Genomic DNA, 15614 nt, shown 5'->3' with positions numbered 1-15614 from the left:
TCAATCGCTTCCTCCGGAAGGAGAAGTTCAAGATGCTCACCTGGCTTAGGTCCTGGCTGCCCTGCACCCTGGAGAAAGAATGGTAGCGTTGGACTTGCAGGACGCTTATTTTCACATCCCTGTCCTTCCGGCCCACCGGTGTTACCTGCGGTTCATGGTGGGCCAGGAGCATTTTCAATTGACTGTGCTCCCCTTCGGCCTTACCAGCTCCCCTCGGGTGTTCACGAAAGTGATGGCGATGGTCGCAGCTCGTCTGCGCAGGTCCGGGGTGTCAGTCTTCCCCTACCTCGACGACTGGCTGTTGAAGGCGGGCTCGCCCCAGGCTGTCATCTCCCACCTCCAGACTACGGCCGAACTCCTGCATTTGCTGGGGTTCTCCATCAATGTGCCGAAGTCGCACCTGTACCCCTTTCAGAAGCTCCCTTTCATAGGGGCGGTTCTGGATTCGACGTTGTTTCGGGTTTATCCGCCCGAGCAACGAGTCCAGTATATTCAGGCTATGATTCAGATCTTTCAGTCTCTATCCCGGGTTTCGGTCAGGATGACCCTCCGGCTGCTAGGCCTGCTGGCCTCCTTAATCCTGCTGGTGACGCATGCCAGATGGCATATGCGGGCTCTGCAGTGGGACCGGAAGTTCCAGTGGGCACAGCATCAGGGTGACCTGTCCGGTCACGTCCAGATCTCGGAGGGCGCTGCACGACAGTTGTAGTGGTGGCTCACGGACTGCAATTGGGTCAGTGGCAGATCCCTCCCTTCCCCAACCGGAGCACAGTGGTGATGGATGCGTCCCTCCTGGGATGGGGTGGCCACATGGGAGAGGCTGAGATCAGCGGCCTCTGTTCTCCGGCGGAGTCCCGGCTCCATATCAACCTCCTGGAGCTGCGGGCGATCTGGCTTGCACTGAAGGCATTCCTTCCCTCTGCCCGGGGAAGTGTAGCGCAGGTGTTCACGGACAACACCACCGCCATGTGGTATTGCAACAAACAGGGCGAGGTGGGGTCGTGGACCCTATGTCAGGAGGCTCTGCGCCTCTGGACATGGCTGGAACATCACGGCATTACCTTGGTGGTTCAATACCTGGCAGGTTCTCTGAACGCCAGGGCGGACGAACTCAGCCGCCGGTGCATGATGATCACGAATGGCGTCTGCACTCTGATGTGGCGCAAGGTCTCTTTTAGCAGTGGGGAGAGCCTTGGTTAGATCTATTCGCCACCGAAGAGAACACGCAATGTCATCAGTTCTGCGCGTTGGAATTTCCAAGGCGGCACTCGCTCGGAGACGCTTTTCATCGCGAGTGGAGTTGCGGTCTGCCCAGAGTGCTGAAGAAGATCAGGCGCGGCCGGGCCCAAGTCATTCTTGTGGCTCTGGACTGGGCCCGAAGAGTATGGTATCCCGAGCTACTCAGTATGAGCATCCATCCCCCGATCCGTCTGCCTCTTCGGAAGGATCTTATGTCGCAGCAGCAGGGGACGGTCCTCCACCCAAACCTGTCCAGCCTCCACCTCCATGCTTGGAGATTGAATGGCGACAGTTGACACCTTTCTATCTTCCTTCCGAAGTCTGTGATGTCATTCTGGCAGCCAGCGTCCCTCCACTAAAACAGTATACGCCTGCCGATGGAACAGATTTGTGGCATGGTGCACAGTGAAAGCTGTAGCCACCTTTCGCTGCTCTTTCTGAGGTTCTTCTGTTTCTTTTGTCTTTGGCCCAGTGGGGCTCTTCTCTGGACACTACCAAAGGTTCTCTTTCTGCTGTTTCCGCCTTCCTGAGGCTTCCGGATCAGCCTTCTCTTTTTAAGTCCCCGGTTGTTAACCGTTTCCTCAAAGGCATTACACACACGTTTCCTCCCGTGCCTTTCATAATGCCTCAGTGGGACTTGAATCTTGTCTTGACTTTTCTGATGTGCGCTCCCTTTGAGCCTCTTCATAACTGTCCTTTGAGTCTTCTTACTCTCAAGACTGCTTTCCTGGTTGCTATCACCTCTACCAGAAGAGTAAGTGAGCTCCAGGCTTTTTCTTCCAAACCTCCTTTCCTTTCTGTTCATCCGGACAAGGTGGTTTTAAGGACACGTCCTTCTTTCTTGCCAAAGGTTGTTACGCCCTTTCACATCGGGCAGACCATCACTTTGCCCACCTTCTTTCCGCCTTCTTCCAGGGAAGAGGAGAGGTTCCACCATCTGGACTCAAAACATGTGGTTGCTTTCTATCTGCAGTGTACACAACAATTCCCTGGTGGATGATCAACTCTTTGTTGATTACGTGGGCGCCAAGAAAGGTCGGGCTGTGCACAAACAAACCATTTCCCGGTGGGTTATTTTGTGCATCAAAGCATGTTACTCCTTGGCCAAGAAGGAACCTCCTGTGGGGTTGCGTGCCCATTCGACCAGGGCAACTGCAGCCACTACTGCCTTGTGACGCAGTGTTCCCTTGCAGGACATTTGTCAGGCAGCTACGTGGGCCACGCTGCACACGTTTACCAAGCACTACTGCCTTGACAGTCCGGTCCGGAGAGACTGCTTCTTTTGCCGTTCTGTGCTGCTTTACTTTTTGGTGTAATCTTGTTCGCAGACCCACCACCGGGGTTGGTATTGCTGGGGAATCTATTCTAAGGTAAGGAATCTATCACTAATGTGTCTCTTTCAGATGCACAAGTTACTACTTGTGTAACAATAGATCTGTAAGAGACATTAGTTAGTGATAGATTCCTTACCGCCCCACCCATCATCCCTATTCTGCGAACTGATTACTAGGGTTAAGGTCATCCCTTTAGGGCCCTAGTTTTATGCACCTATGGTCAGTGTCTTGCATTGCTCTGCGTTTCGGCGCGGTAAGTCGTGTACAGAACTGACGTCGGCGTGCATGGGTGGCACCTAAGTAGTCTCCATGACATCATTCCGGCACATACGATGCCACTGACGGACCCGGAGTCGCACAATGCCACCTACTGGCGCGCAGGGGTACTGCTGAGCAGAAAACTTTCCGGATCCAGTCTGACGCCTGGGGATTATTCTAAGTTAAGGAATCTATCACTAACTAATGTCTCTTACAGATATATCGTTACACAAGTAGTAACTTGTGCTTTACTATCTCGATTTACCATAATATTGATTAACCAAGTCTCTAGACCTAAGTTTGTCCAAACTGTAGTTTGGTGCACATTTCGCCCGCAGTTCACTATAGAGTGAAGCTATCACTATTGATGTCCTCATATGGCCTGCACAGGTCAGCACCTATCCCTTATGGGTCCCTTCTGCAATGCTGGCTGTGCACCGATACTGAAGTAAACAAAAAGCAATGGATGAAATGCTTGAATAAATCACAGCCACTGATAATTACTCGGGAATGCATCCCAATTTAATATTATTTTGCACACCATGCCACCGCAGTTTGGACCCAGCTATATGCAAATCATTGTTGACCATGCTCCTATTGGAATATTCCATCTCGAAATGCCAGACCAGGTCCTCCCTGAACCGGAATACAAGCCCACATCTGGGCATACCTGTCCCACTTAGGGCGACATACTAAAGAATAAAAAAAAAGTGATGGATGGAATGCATGAATTAATCTCAGCTGCTGGTTATTACTCAGGGCTGCAACCCAATGCATCATTATTTTGCACATCATGCCACCCCAGTTTGGACCAAGCCATATGTGCACTGATACTGGGCTGAGTCAGACAATACTCTTATACGCTCATCCAGTACACGTGTGAACACGTCTTCACATGCAACTAGCCTATAGCAGCTTACTCTTCCAACCCTTTATAAATATATCAGTTGAGTGAGACTCACATAGTGATGACAGAGGCCCCTATTCCAGGTTGTCCAAAAAGTAAAAAATCTAGGGGTAGTAAAAAAGGAGGCTCATTTCCCACACCAGTGATCTAGTATTACCGGATAAAACACTAATTAGTCTCCACTAATTATCTTTATTTAAATTTAAGTACAGCAGTATACCAAGATCATGAAGTTACGTCTTAAAAAAATCCTCATTTACATGACATGTAAACAGTGCAATAATCAATGCAATTTAAGAATACTGCTATTTTAGTTCAACTTTTACTTTTCATTCAGGAATCCCCAAGCCAGTATTGTTAGGAAACAGTTAGACCAAGTATGAATTAACTTAAAACATGTTAATGGGTATTTGGTCAGAAGCCATATTAAAAGCAAGTAGCTGTAAAGATAAAGTGATCATGCTGTACACCTGGGGAATATTCACAAGGTTAAATAAAATATCCACCAGAAAGAACGTTACCAAAGGTAAGTAATTTGTTCATTTATGACAAGCATATGGCACACTTGAAGCTGTCTTGATGGAATCAAAGAAGTAAAACTTAAAGCATTTCATTTAGAAGTAAACAAAATGATGAGTTTCTTTTTGTATTAGAAGTATGGTTAGTGCTCCAGAAAGCTAAAATAATGACACATTTCTCAAATATCTTTTTCATTCATTTGAGTAAAACATTGTGAAATGCAGAGAGAAAATGGTTCTTCCAGCGGCAGTCTGTCAGTTAGCTCCCTACTAATCAATTGGAGCGTCACCACAGAGTTCGAAAGAACAACTGGTACCCTAATATTTAATATGAAAGCGATGCACTCCTGAATGCCATTTTGTTAGACCAGGAGCTGTTAAGTTAAAGCTTTTCCTTAGAAGTAGGCTGAAGTAAATGAATATTCATATGTTAATGCAGGCATGAAACCAGAGGGTTACAAATGCGAGGGGGGTATGTTTTTTAGTTAGTTGAGGCATAACATATTTTTTAATGGGCTAAACATGGTTTAGTAGAGGGTTTTACTTAAGTACATCATCCACTTTCCGCATGTGTTTATCTTTGGCCATGCGCAGTGGGGTGTCGGCCGCAGGGCTTTGCCTGGGATCAGGCCCTGCACCACACCTCCATGACCACCCAACATCCTACTTACTCAGTTTTGAGCCTTTTTACAAGCAATGGTTGACTAATGGTTCTATTGTTCAATCATTTTATTTGGTCAGCTCTCTGCAAGTGACCTATCTCCACTGAACCCATCCTTTGTGTGAATACAAATAAAAGGACAAGGACATCCATCAGAAGTGCTTCACTTCTGAAATATCCAATTTCTAATGCATCTTTTTAAAGCTTACAGACAAGCTTTAAAAAGTCCAATTTTGGTAGTTGAATTTCCCCTCATTTATAAAGTTTATCGCACGCTGTCAGAATCATTGGTTGCTCTCAGTAGTTTCAACAATGTTATTTAATTATAATTGTTGATGTCATCAATGATGTCATTCAACATGTCATGAGTGATGTGATATGTGAGAATCGAAGAATCTCTTTCTGTCCTGAGGTACACTATTTACACTGATTATGCTTTTGGTCAACAGATTGTCCTAATCTTTTTTGTTTAATGTGCAGTAACCGGCGAAACCACAGTGGTTTTGAATTATATATGGGATAAAGTGTCCCCTGCAATACGTTATAAGGATGTTGCAAGTCACTGAGAAGTTCCATAACTATATAGAGGAATGAAGCCGACCGCTGAGTTCCTTTATTAAGGATCTGAAACTCTGAGGTGATTTGAAATATCCTTATAATGTATGGCAGGGAATACTATATTCCTTATAACACATGGTCACACCATCACCTTTCCCATAAACTACTTAAATCCTTGGTGCGTAGATCTTTCATATGAAAGAGAGAGCATGTTTCCAAAATGAAGAATAAAAATAGAATCTCTAGTGCAAAATTAAACGCATCAAAAAGCTGTTATATATTTGTTGCAAAAAGATATTATAATCACTTAATACAAGTCAGTCTACATACCAGGCCCTGTGGCCAACCCCCTGGCAGCTGTACAGGGTGAGAGTTCGGCTTCACGTTTGTTGATAAGATAGTACTTTACGTAAAATAAAAATAAAAAAAACTGGAAATTCACTGAAAAAACAAAGTTTAATGTAAAGTCATAGTTAAAATGATCAGTAACGTTTTAAACGAAAACACTGAAATTCACCAGTTATAGTTATCTCAAATAATTATAACTAATTTTCCAAGGTAACTATAACTTGCGCACTCGGCCTCCTCTGCTAATGACCTCACATATTACATCACTCTTGACATCATTGATAATATCACTGCTACATTTGCAACAAATATAATGAGGAGAAACTGTGCATGGTGGGGGGGGAGTTATAGTTATCTTAGGGTACGAGTTATAGAACTATACTATAACTGGTGCATTTCTGTGTTTTTAATTTTAGTTTTAATGTTACGTTGTTACTTAACATTTCATCTAACTATAACGTTACTTTAACCATTTTTTTAAAGTTAATATATATCAAGATAGAGGTTTTTAGCTAGTCGTCTGCATATGTTGATCTGTTGTGACGTTGACATTTTTCTTCTGCCAAATAAAGCATACAACATGACGAAATGGGTCAACCTAACATCTGTGAGTCACAACATTCTGCCCTTTCACAAGGATCACATCTGCACACAAAGTAGCTCTTTTCAGTGCCAAAGACTAATAAAAATTAGTTTTGCTTTTTTTTATTTAATAATAAGCGAGGGCTACCTTCAATGATAATATTTTACCAAAACTACGATAAGACAAGCATTGACAGAGCCAAAAGACTGACAGCCAACTCTAGACCTATTCTTTTTGCAACCGTTTTCTATTGCATAATTAAACTGCAGAGTTTCAGCTTGCTTTGGGGCCTTTTGGGATTTAGTCACTCATTTATACCATAAATAGATTTTATATATGGTGTAATAGTCTGAATAGCTACTTTTGAAATGATACACTACCACATTGATCTGTGCATCTTTTTATATTTACCAGTTCTGGACGACAACTAAGTGAAGTGTTTGTTCAGCTGCCCTCTCGTAAAGAATTACCAGAGTATTATGAATTAATACGGAAACCTGTTGACTTTAAAAAAATAAAGGTAAGTGTACTTTTTGTGACATCTCTTACCTGAAATGCTTCGATTTTCACAATATTTTTAATGAGCCATGCTTTTGTAATATAGCTCTCAAGAAACTTTAACAAGCAATTATTGTAGAGTGTTTGGTGAATCCTGCATATTTAAAGTATCTTGTTTATATTTGTTAAGAGAATATCCGCCTAGGTTCTTGGCACTGCAAGGGCATACTGATATACAAGCATTGCTAGTCCTACCTACAGATTAAAAATCTACTTTTCAAAGTTTCACAAAAACTTAAATGGTTTACTTATTCATACAACTGGAGGGCAAAGTGTTCCAGTGTTGGTCAGTACCCACTCTGTTTTACTATATCTGTGCTCGTTTTAAGGTATTTTATTCTATTTTGTAATGTGGAGCAGGCTTTTACAGATTGTTACAGTAACTTCTGTATCTTCATTAAAGAAGTAATTCTCTTTTTTTGTACTTTCCATCAATTTGTATGAGGAATTTGGATCCTAATTGTGCAATCTAAACTTGCAGCAAAATTGGGATGAAGATTTCCAGCTGTAAAGTTAATAGATTTCAGAACGCAACCTGAAAACCGACCATTTGTGAAATAACAGATTTGGCTTTAGCCTGGATAGTAGAAATCCACTCCTCTTATGAAAATTGGGCAATAAACTAGGGGCCAGTAAATTTTGTGCATAGTCTGGAGGTGCCTATCTCGATTATGCTAACTCTGTAAGTGGGAAAAAGTACAGGTACAAAGGCAGCTGAATTAGTATCTATGCCCCTAGCTTATTTTAGTTAGGAGAACTAAGACACATACTGCACCTCCTAGACAACTGGACTTGGTTCATTCCCCTGTGTGAGGGGTCAGGCCACCATCTGTCTGCAGTGCTGCATATCGCTCTCCCCACAGAGGTCAACCTGAGTGAGAATCATTGTTAATATGCATGCACCTCAGGGAAACCCTCCCCAGATCTCCCTGCCATTTGCAGTAGTTTAGCATATTTCAGGAATTGCTCTTGCTGAACACCAAAAGCTGCTTGGGCATCCTCAAAAGAGAATAATCTGCCATTTGGGTACAGGTCACCAATTGTTAGACATCCACCACACCCATTGTGCAACTGCCGCAACTTTGCTTTTTGGTACTTGAGACCGTGCTACCACGTGAAGGTATAAATAATAACAAACATCTCTTACAGAGAGAAATCCATTGTATCAAACTATTGGACACACTCATCTCAAATGGACTGAACAACCATATAGAGTACAGTTGTTTTCTATACGCAGGAACTTCACTTTGAGAACCAATCGAATTGAACTGCTTCTTCTTTTCATTTAAACGTAGCTATTTTTTTCGCATGGTTCTTCAGCTTTGGACTTTGTGTCATCAAGACGGCACTTAAGTTTAATTTTATTTACTTTTTGCACATCCGTGTATAGCTACGCCTGTTCCTACTTTCCTATCTATGTTTATTCTTACTCTCCTATTTATGATTACAAGCTGTTCGCCATTCCAAGATGGCGCTCAATTCTATTTGTCACCGTTTTCACTTTTCTGCCTTTGTCTACTTATTAACCTCTATCCCGTCTTTTGATTTTTGTTTACAACCAACAGATGTTCCTTCTAAATATTGAGTACGTTGTCTTTTCTTGATTTGGTACACCAGCATTGGCTATACATGAATTGCCATTCTAAGATGGCGGCCACCTTTATCATTTCATTTGTATTTACCTTTGGAGTTTGTCAGTCTTTTCACTTTCCTCACTTCATGTTGGGCTTTCATTCGCATTTGGTCACATCACTTTCTTCAACTTTGCGGTGGTAATTACTTCCACGTTTCTTCGACGGTTAGAATCATCCCACATTCTTTATGAAAAGCATGTTTTCCATCACGCACTGATGTTTTAATCCACCCGCTCAAATGTACTTTTTGCTTGTCTGTTTTTCAACTTTCCTCGCGTTCGGACACATCACTTTTTTTGATCTTGTGGTCACAATCATTTTCACACTTATTTCACAGCAAAACTCACCCCATACTATTATTCACGGTGGTTCTTGGATTCAACTAATGTGGCACTTTTTAAACCTCCTCTTTCAAAAATCATGTCTCCAACGGTATTATGCACTGGGGTTTCAATCTATCCGTTCAATTTTACTTTTTGATAAGTGTGTCGCATAGCTAAAGATCTGATATCCAGTTCACTAGAGGTGTTATATTGATACTAATTATGCTTTAAGTCACGCAACTCTCCAATTGTTTTGTCATGTTTATTGACATGCTCCCACATCCATGGTGACTACATTAACTTCGCGATGAGCCTCTACTTGTTGGAACCTTTTTGCAAGACTAATGTATCTGTCATTTGATCTCCCACTGAACACATGACGCACCTTTCTTACACTACACATTATTCGTCTACGTTTTTGTGACCCGTGTTTTCTTACGTCATTATTTTAGGCGTTAAATTCCCCTGATTAAGGGTTCCATTAGATCGAAATGCATTGGGATTGTTAATTCGCCTTATTAAAGTTTTCTCGCTGTCTTGCTGATTGAAACAAACTGTACTACTCTTGAACATTTATTTATGAAGATGTAATAAATGCAGTATTGAGAATTGACTAATGTCTTTCATCTTCTTTTAATTTTGGGTAACTCCATTTATTTGATACTACGCTGTGAAGTTGGGGGAGGGTGGGTGGGGGGGGGTGCCACCCCTGGGGTGGCGCTTTCCATACGTCTTTATCCACGATCTTGGGTCAGTGAGCGATACCCCGCTGGCACGCATTACTTTGATTCAGTTCACAAAGCAACATTTGAAACACCGGATTACTTTTGGAGTGCATGAGCTGCCTCTCTCATAGTCTGTATAGGTTTCACAATGTCATTTCTTGCGTGGACGATGACAGACATGAAGCCAACCAACGCCATGTGCTGATGTACAGCTGATGAAAAGTCTCCAGATCCAGACTGACGTCATTGAGAAATTCAAAAGGTAAGGAATCTACAACTAGAATATGTCTCTACCAGATACATCGTTACCAAAGGTAAGTAACTTATTTGTCCTTGCTCACGTATATGAATACGGCATAAACAGAGTCCCCCACTTCATACCCCACTCACGGAGTACATTTTGTAACCTTTGCCCTAGTGGTTATATTGCCAATGCAGATACTAACAAGGACAGCCCTGTTTGGTGCGCCTCTGTACCTGCAAACTGGCTGACACAACGAGCCCAGTTTTTGATCTTGTGCTGTTTTCACCCTCACCCATTGATTTGTGTATAACCGTTTTATCCATCCTATTAACACCGGGCCAAACCCCTTCCTTTTTAGGTTTCGCATGCACAGCGCTTGTGTTGTGCTTGAGAAATCTATTGTTTTTGATATAAACTTAAAAGGGACTTACGTCCCCTCCTCTCTTTCCTGGCTTCACATTGGTTCCTATGCGTGCTACTTACCTTTCTTCCATTTCTATTGGCTGTAGCGTATTTTCCTGCATTTACCAATACTTGTTCCTCATCTGCATCTCTTATCAGTTTTCCGCCGCCGAAATACTGTTAACATCCGCTTTGGTGGAACTATATTTTCATAAAGTTTTTTCTTTTACTTTTGCAGCATATTTGCAAAACAATTTAACACCCAGAGGGATTAAGTGATTTGCATAGAATCACAAGATGTTGCGCCACCGAGACTTGACCTGGGATCCCCAGCTCTCGAGTCAGCAGCTCTGCCCGCCGCGCCACATTCTCTCCACTCCTGTGTCATGTCAGGGAGCTCTTTCCTTCTGCCCGACGATGAATGATGAAACCGCACTTTATTTAATACATAGGTAAAACCGATGCATTACCAATGCTTATTAACGCATGGAGCCAAAATGCCCATCCAGCTATTTTTAAGGCCTTCTCTTCAACCTATGTCTCAAAATACTTTTCTTTTAGATATTTTAAAGACTTAAATTTACCAAGCCATGATACAGAATTTTTTAAGAAGCTGCGAAATACAGGTAGTTACTAGAATCAAAAAGCAAATAAGATAAAACTACCATTTTCATATAATTCATTCTGCCTCACCCCATCTAACAGTTTTATAAATCATGATCCATTTATTTATATAATTAATATAATCGTTAATATAATAGTTATATTTTTTCACCTCTATTTTTGTTATTTGCTTGATATACTTGTGTTAATCTGGGTGGATAATTGTAAAAAGAGTATTTTGATGTCTGTTTGCTAATATTTTTGTGTAAGTTTTGCTATCTGTATTTAGAAGAGTAATTGTCCTGTACAGAGAGCAGTGTCTTTATTCAATTTTAGAAATACTGTAATAGAGGCTTCTTTCCTGGAACTTAAAATGATTCCTAATTCAGAAATTGCCTCACAAAGTCGTTGAAATGGTTATAAGATTACTTCTGATAGATACTCCCTTCCATACTTCACTGGTATTCCATCAGGACCTGTGACCTTACCACTCTTAAATCATGTCTAGCGTTTTTAGTTTCTTCCTTTGAAATAGGAACTGATAACTCACCTTGTGTAGAAGTTGCTAATTATGGCAGAATTAAATGGTCACTAAACGTTTTGTATAGCCGCTGGTCGAAATGCTTATTTAATCCTGAAGCGTTGTAGGATGTTTAATAAAGTTTAATAAAAGCATCTTGTATTGTTCTCTCACTATTAAGAGCTTTCCCTTTACCCATTCTGTCGTTAATCCAATTTCTCTTCATCCACTGTGCTTTTTACCAAGCTAAAAACTTCACTTTTCTCATTCAGCTACTATAATTTCTCTTGATAGTTCACATTAAGTCCCACTGTCTGAGTAAATTCCCACTCAAAATATTTATCTTGGGCCTCAGAATTATTTTTTATACAGTCTTGTTCGGAAAGAGACTTCTAACTGCAGATTCCTCACCGTGTGAATTCCCCCAGGTGCCAGACTATATCCAGAAACTTTACTGCAATTCCCTTGCGTGTTGGTAGATGGCTCAACTTTGGCTCTATCCTGCCTCGGATGTGACGCCTGGCCCCCTATGAATACACCACCTCTACATGTTGAAGTCAATTCCTTTCTTTCCGCAACTTCTGATGCAGATCCAGAGCCAACAGTGCCGTCTTCTGACAGGCTTTCCTTATGAAGCAAATATTTGTTTCCTCTCAAAACACTTAAAGTGTGCAGATATGAGCTGTAAAACAACAGGTTTCCAGCCATGCTCGGACTGTAACAGACATATCCAAGAAACTGAAGGCTTACTCGGCCCTCTAGAAATTTGAAGAGAGCGAAGCCACCGCTCGCTTCTTGGGCCTAGCTCAGCATCTTTGGCAGATTCCCAAACAGTGCACTTTGGTAGAGAACATCAATACGAGCCTCAGTAGCAAGGTTGGGGAGCTGGGCAACAGTATTCATGCCCCCAGGGAAAACACACTATTACCTTTGATCTCCCCCACCCACCAACCCACCCAGCGGCTGCTGCAAAACCTCTTTAAAATTTACTTGGCAGCACACAATCACCCGGTAGGAGGTCATATCACCTTTCACCTTCAACCTCATGTCTGACCAATGGGTGCTCCAGATTATGAACACAGCTACACCCTGCCCTTCCTGTCGCCTAGATAGATCACCCGCAGAGCAGCATCTCTTATAGGATCACTTGTTGGGCTCTCTGGGCCAAGGGAGCACTAGAGAGGGTACCGGCATCAGAAATCAGGTCTGGTTTTTACTCGCATTCTTTTCTGGTGCCAAAAAAAAAAAGAAGCCCTTCATACTATTCTAGATTTTCACCTTCTGAATTTCTTCCTTCAAGAGAACACGTTAGAAAGGCTCACCCTGGTCCAAATCCTGTCTGCCCTAGATCTAGGAGACTGGATGGTACCACTGGACTTGCTGGACTCATGCTTCCACAGTTCGAGGCATGTGGGCTGCTGAATTCATATCTGTGCATAGATCGCCGCCTAGTGTTGGGTCCGGATGTTTGCACGTTGTTGTCCTGGAAGAGTCTTCGAAGTATCCTGAGATAGGTGACTCCTCCCCTGGACTACAGTGCGCATGGGCATCCTCTCCATCCTCAGATTGTTTTTTTTCCGCCATTGGGTTCGGATGTGCTTATCTTGACTCAAGTTAGGAAAATCTAGTTTCAGGCCAAAAGGCCTTTAGTTTTCGACGGTACTGTTCCCGATCGGTATCGACAGTTTACAGGCTAGTTTCGCGATTTTAACAACTTTTCGGATCCATTAAATCCGACCATCGACCGAACTTCGACGATGGAATCGAGGACCCCATTCAAGCGGTGTCCTGTTTGCCACGCCAAATACCCCCATATCGACGTCCACCCGGTGTGTAACAAATGCCTCTCACCGGATCATGACGAATCGAAATGCATGGCCTGTGCCCGATTCCGATCCAAGAAGACTCTACGGAATCGACGAGCCGCGCGACTGGAAGCGCAGCAAGCGGCACCGGCCCCGACCAACATCTTCAGCACCGAGGACGAAGATGTCGAAAGCGTGGAAAATACACCCTCTAGCCCCACTTCCGAACACGGTTCCCGATCGGAAGATGTCGATGAAGAGCTTTTTCACAGGGAAGAAGCCGACGATGAGGTAGGAGACTACGATGAGGCCTTAGGGGCCGAAGAAGGTAGCTCCGGTGAGGAGCAAGGCCTACCCGTCCAAATGGAGGATATCCCAGTGAGTCAGTCGACGGCTCCGGTCGAAGGATCGCCTTCGGGCCTTACCCAAGACCAATCCCGCAGTTCCTCGGCCCCGCCCTCTGGCCCGGCCACGGACGTTCAGCGAGAGCCATTGTTACCTAAAAAGACTGGTTTCCCTACCACAAAACCGAAACCGATCATCGCACCGGTTCAACAGAAACCGAAAGTGATCGGTCGGCTCGAGGACCACCACACCTTCGACGCCAGCCAAACCCGTCGGCTCCGACCGCACCAAAAGGGACTTCGGTGCCGAACTCGCTGCAGCCGATGTCGGCGCCGACCCAAAAAGAAAATCCATCGGTACCGTCAAAGCGCCAAGGCCCCCGGCACCGAAGCAATCGGCACCAGCCATCAAGGTGAAAATGGCCACTGCATCGCTATCCACCTCGAAGGCAGCGACTAAGGTACATTCATCGACGCCGTCGACGGCTACTACCCCTCCTCGGCTCGATGACCCAGTGACTTCGAAGAAGTCCACACCTGCCTCGACGGAACCTCTCGGCGCCAAAGAACCGTCGGCGTTCCAGGTGCAACAAGTGGCAGCGTCCTTGCAACGCATCAGGGAAAAGGCAGCCCTCCAGACCTCGTCGGGCTCCGAACCGAAACGGGCACAGAAGGCACCTTCGGCACCAGCCAACATCACCTTTGGTTTGCCGCCATCCACGGCGCCGAAAATGTTCGAAATCAGAACCCGCGTTACCCAGACAAGGTCCCCATCTACCGAACACTCGACTACTGGGACGTCGCCGTCCCACTTCATCGACGCCGACACCGGCAGGCTTATGCTCCGAAAGCGGAAGATCACTTCAGGGCACGCTTTGGACTCTTATAGGATCCCGCTAAAACAAAAAATGCCGGCGGAATCGGAACCAGTTCTTTATGAACGCATCCACACCTCTTACACAGATCCATCATTCTCTCCAACGCACGCCGACACGGATGCAGTGGAGGACTACATGGGTGACGACGCCACCTACCCCGAAGACATGGACCCTGAGGGCCAGCAAGACCCTGATCAGGTCTGGGATGACCCCGTAGAGCCAGGTGCCGCTCTGGATACACAGGACACGCAACTCTATGGCGCCAAAACGTCCCCCACAGAGGACACTGCTGCCTCATTGAACATGCCGCAGCCAATCATGGAGTGCAACTCCACTCAGACACTATCGAGGATGATTTCTTGGTGGACACTTTCGCATCCTCCGAGAGGACTGTAAAAACTCTGCCCATGTTAAAAGGTGTACTCAAGCCAGCAAAGGACATTTTCAAAGAAACCACCAGGGCACGGGTAATAAACCCCAGGATCGAGAAAAAATACAAACCCGCACCTGGGGACCCCACGTACATTAGGAGCCAGTTGCCTCTGGACTCCATTGTAGTTGCCTATGCTCGCAAACGGGCACACTCGCAGACAACTGGTGATGCTCCTCCCCCGGACAAAGAGTCCAAGGTTCTAGAGATCTCCGGCAAACGGATTGCAGCCCAGGCAGCAAACATATGGCGCATTGCCAATACACAGGCCCTACTAGCTCGCTACGACCGCTCACACTATGACACGTTAGAGACCCTACTCCAACACCTGCCAGACGAGTACAAAGAGGCAGCGGAGCTCCTCCTCAGGGAGGGACAACTGCTCACAAACGCATCCATCAAGTGTGCACTGGATGCCGCAGACACTGCTGCAAGGGCGATAAACACCAGCGTCATGCTACGACGACACGCCTGGTTACGAATCTCCGGATTCAAACCTGAGGTCCAAAATAACATCCTCAATCAGCCGGTCAACCCCGACTACTTATTTGGACCGGAGGTTGACACCACCTTAGAAAAGATAAAAAAAGACACAGACACTGCGAAGTCAATGGGGGCTCTGCAAACGCAGACATTTCGTAGTGGCTCCTTTCGTCGCCCCGGAAATAGAGGTGCAGGTAGAGGACAGGGGGCACAGCAAACCTACAATAAAGGGGGCACACAGAGTTCCTACGATAAAAAC

At 44.6% G+C, this 15614-nt stretch overlaps 1 protein-coding gene across 3 annotated transcripts in view; it reads left to right on the top strand.

Moving 5' to 3' along the window:
- SMARCA2 (SWI/SNF related BAF chromatin remodeling complex subunit ATPase 2) overlaps positions 1 to 15614 on the top strand; it is a 1761756-nt gene that overhangs the window by 1568759 nt on the left and 177383 nt on the right. For all 3 annotated transcript variants that reach the window (XM_085632958.1, XM_085632957.1, XM_085632956.1), the window contains one exon: positions 6821 to 6926. In XM_085632958.1, the coding sequence (XP_085489084.1) occupies positions 6821 to 6926 (106 nt within the window). The remainder of the gene's footprint in view (positions 1 to 6820; positions 6927 to 15614) is intronic.

The sequence above is a fragment of the Triturus cristatus genome, chromosome 2_1, assembly GCF_964204655.1.
Source record: "Triturus cristatus chromosome 2_1, aTriCri1.1, whole genome shotgun sequence".
NCBI classification, from domain to species: domain Eukaryota; kingdom Metazoa; phylum Chordata; class Amphibia; order Caudata; family Salamandridae; genus Triturus; species Triturus cristatus.
Note: the sequence above shows the minus strand (reverse complement) of the source record. Positions and strands in the feature narration are given on the sequence as shown.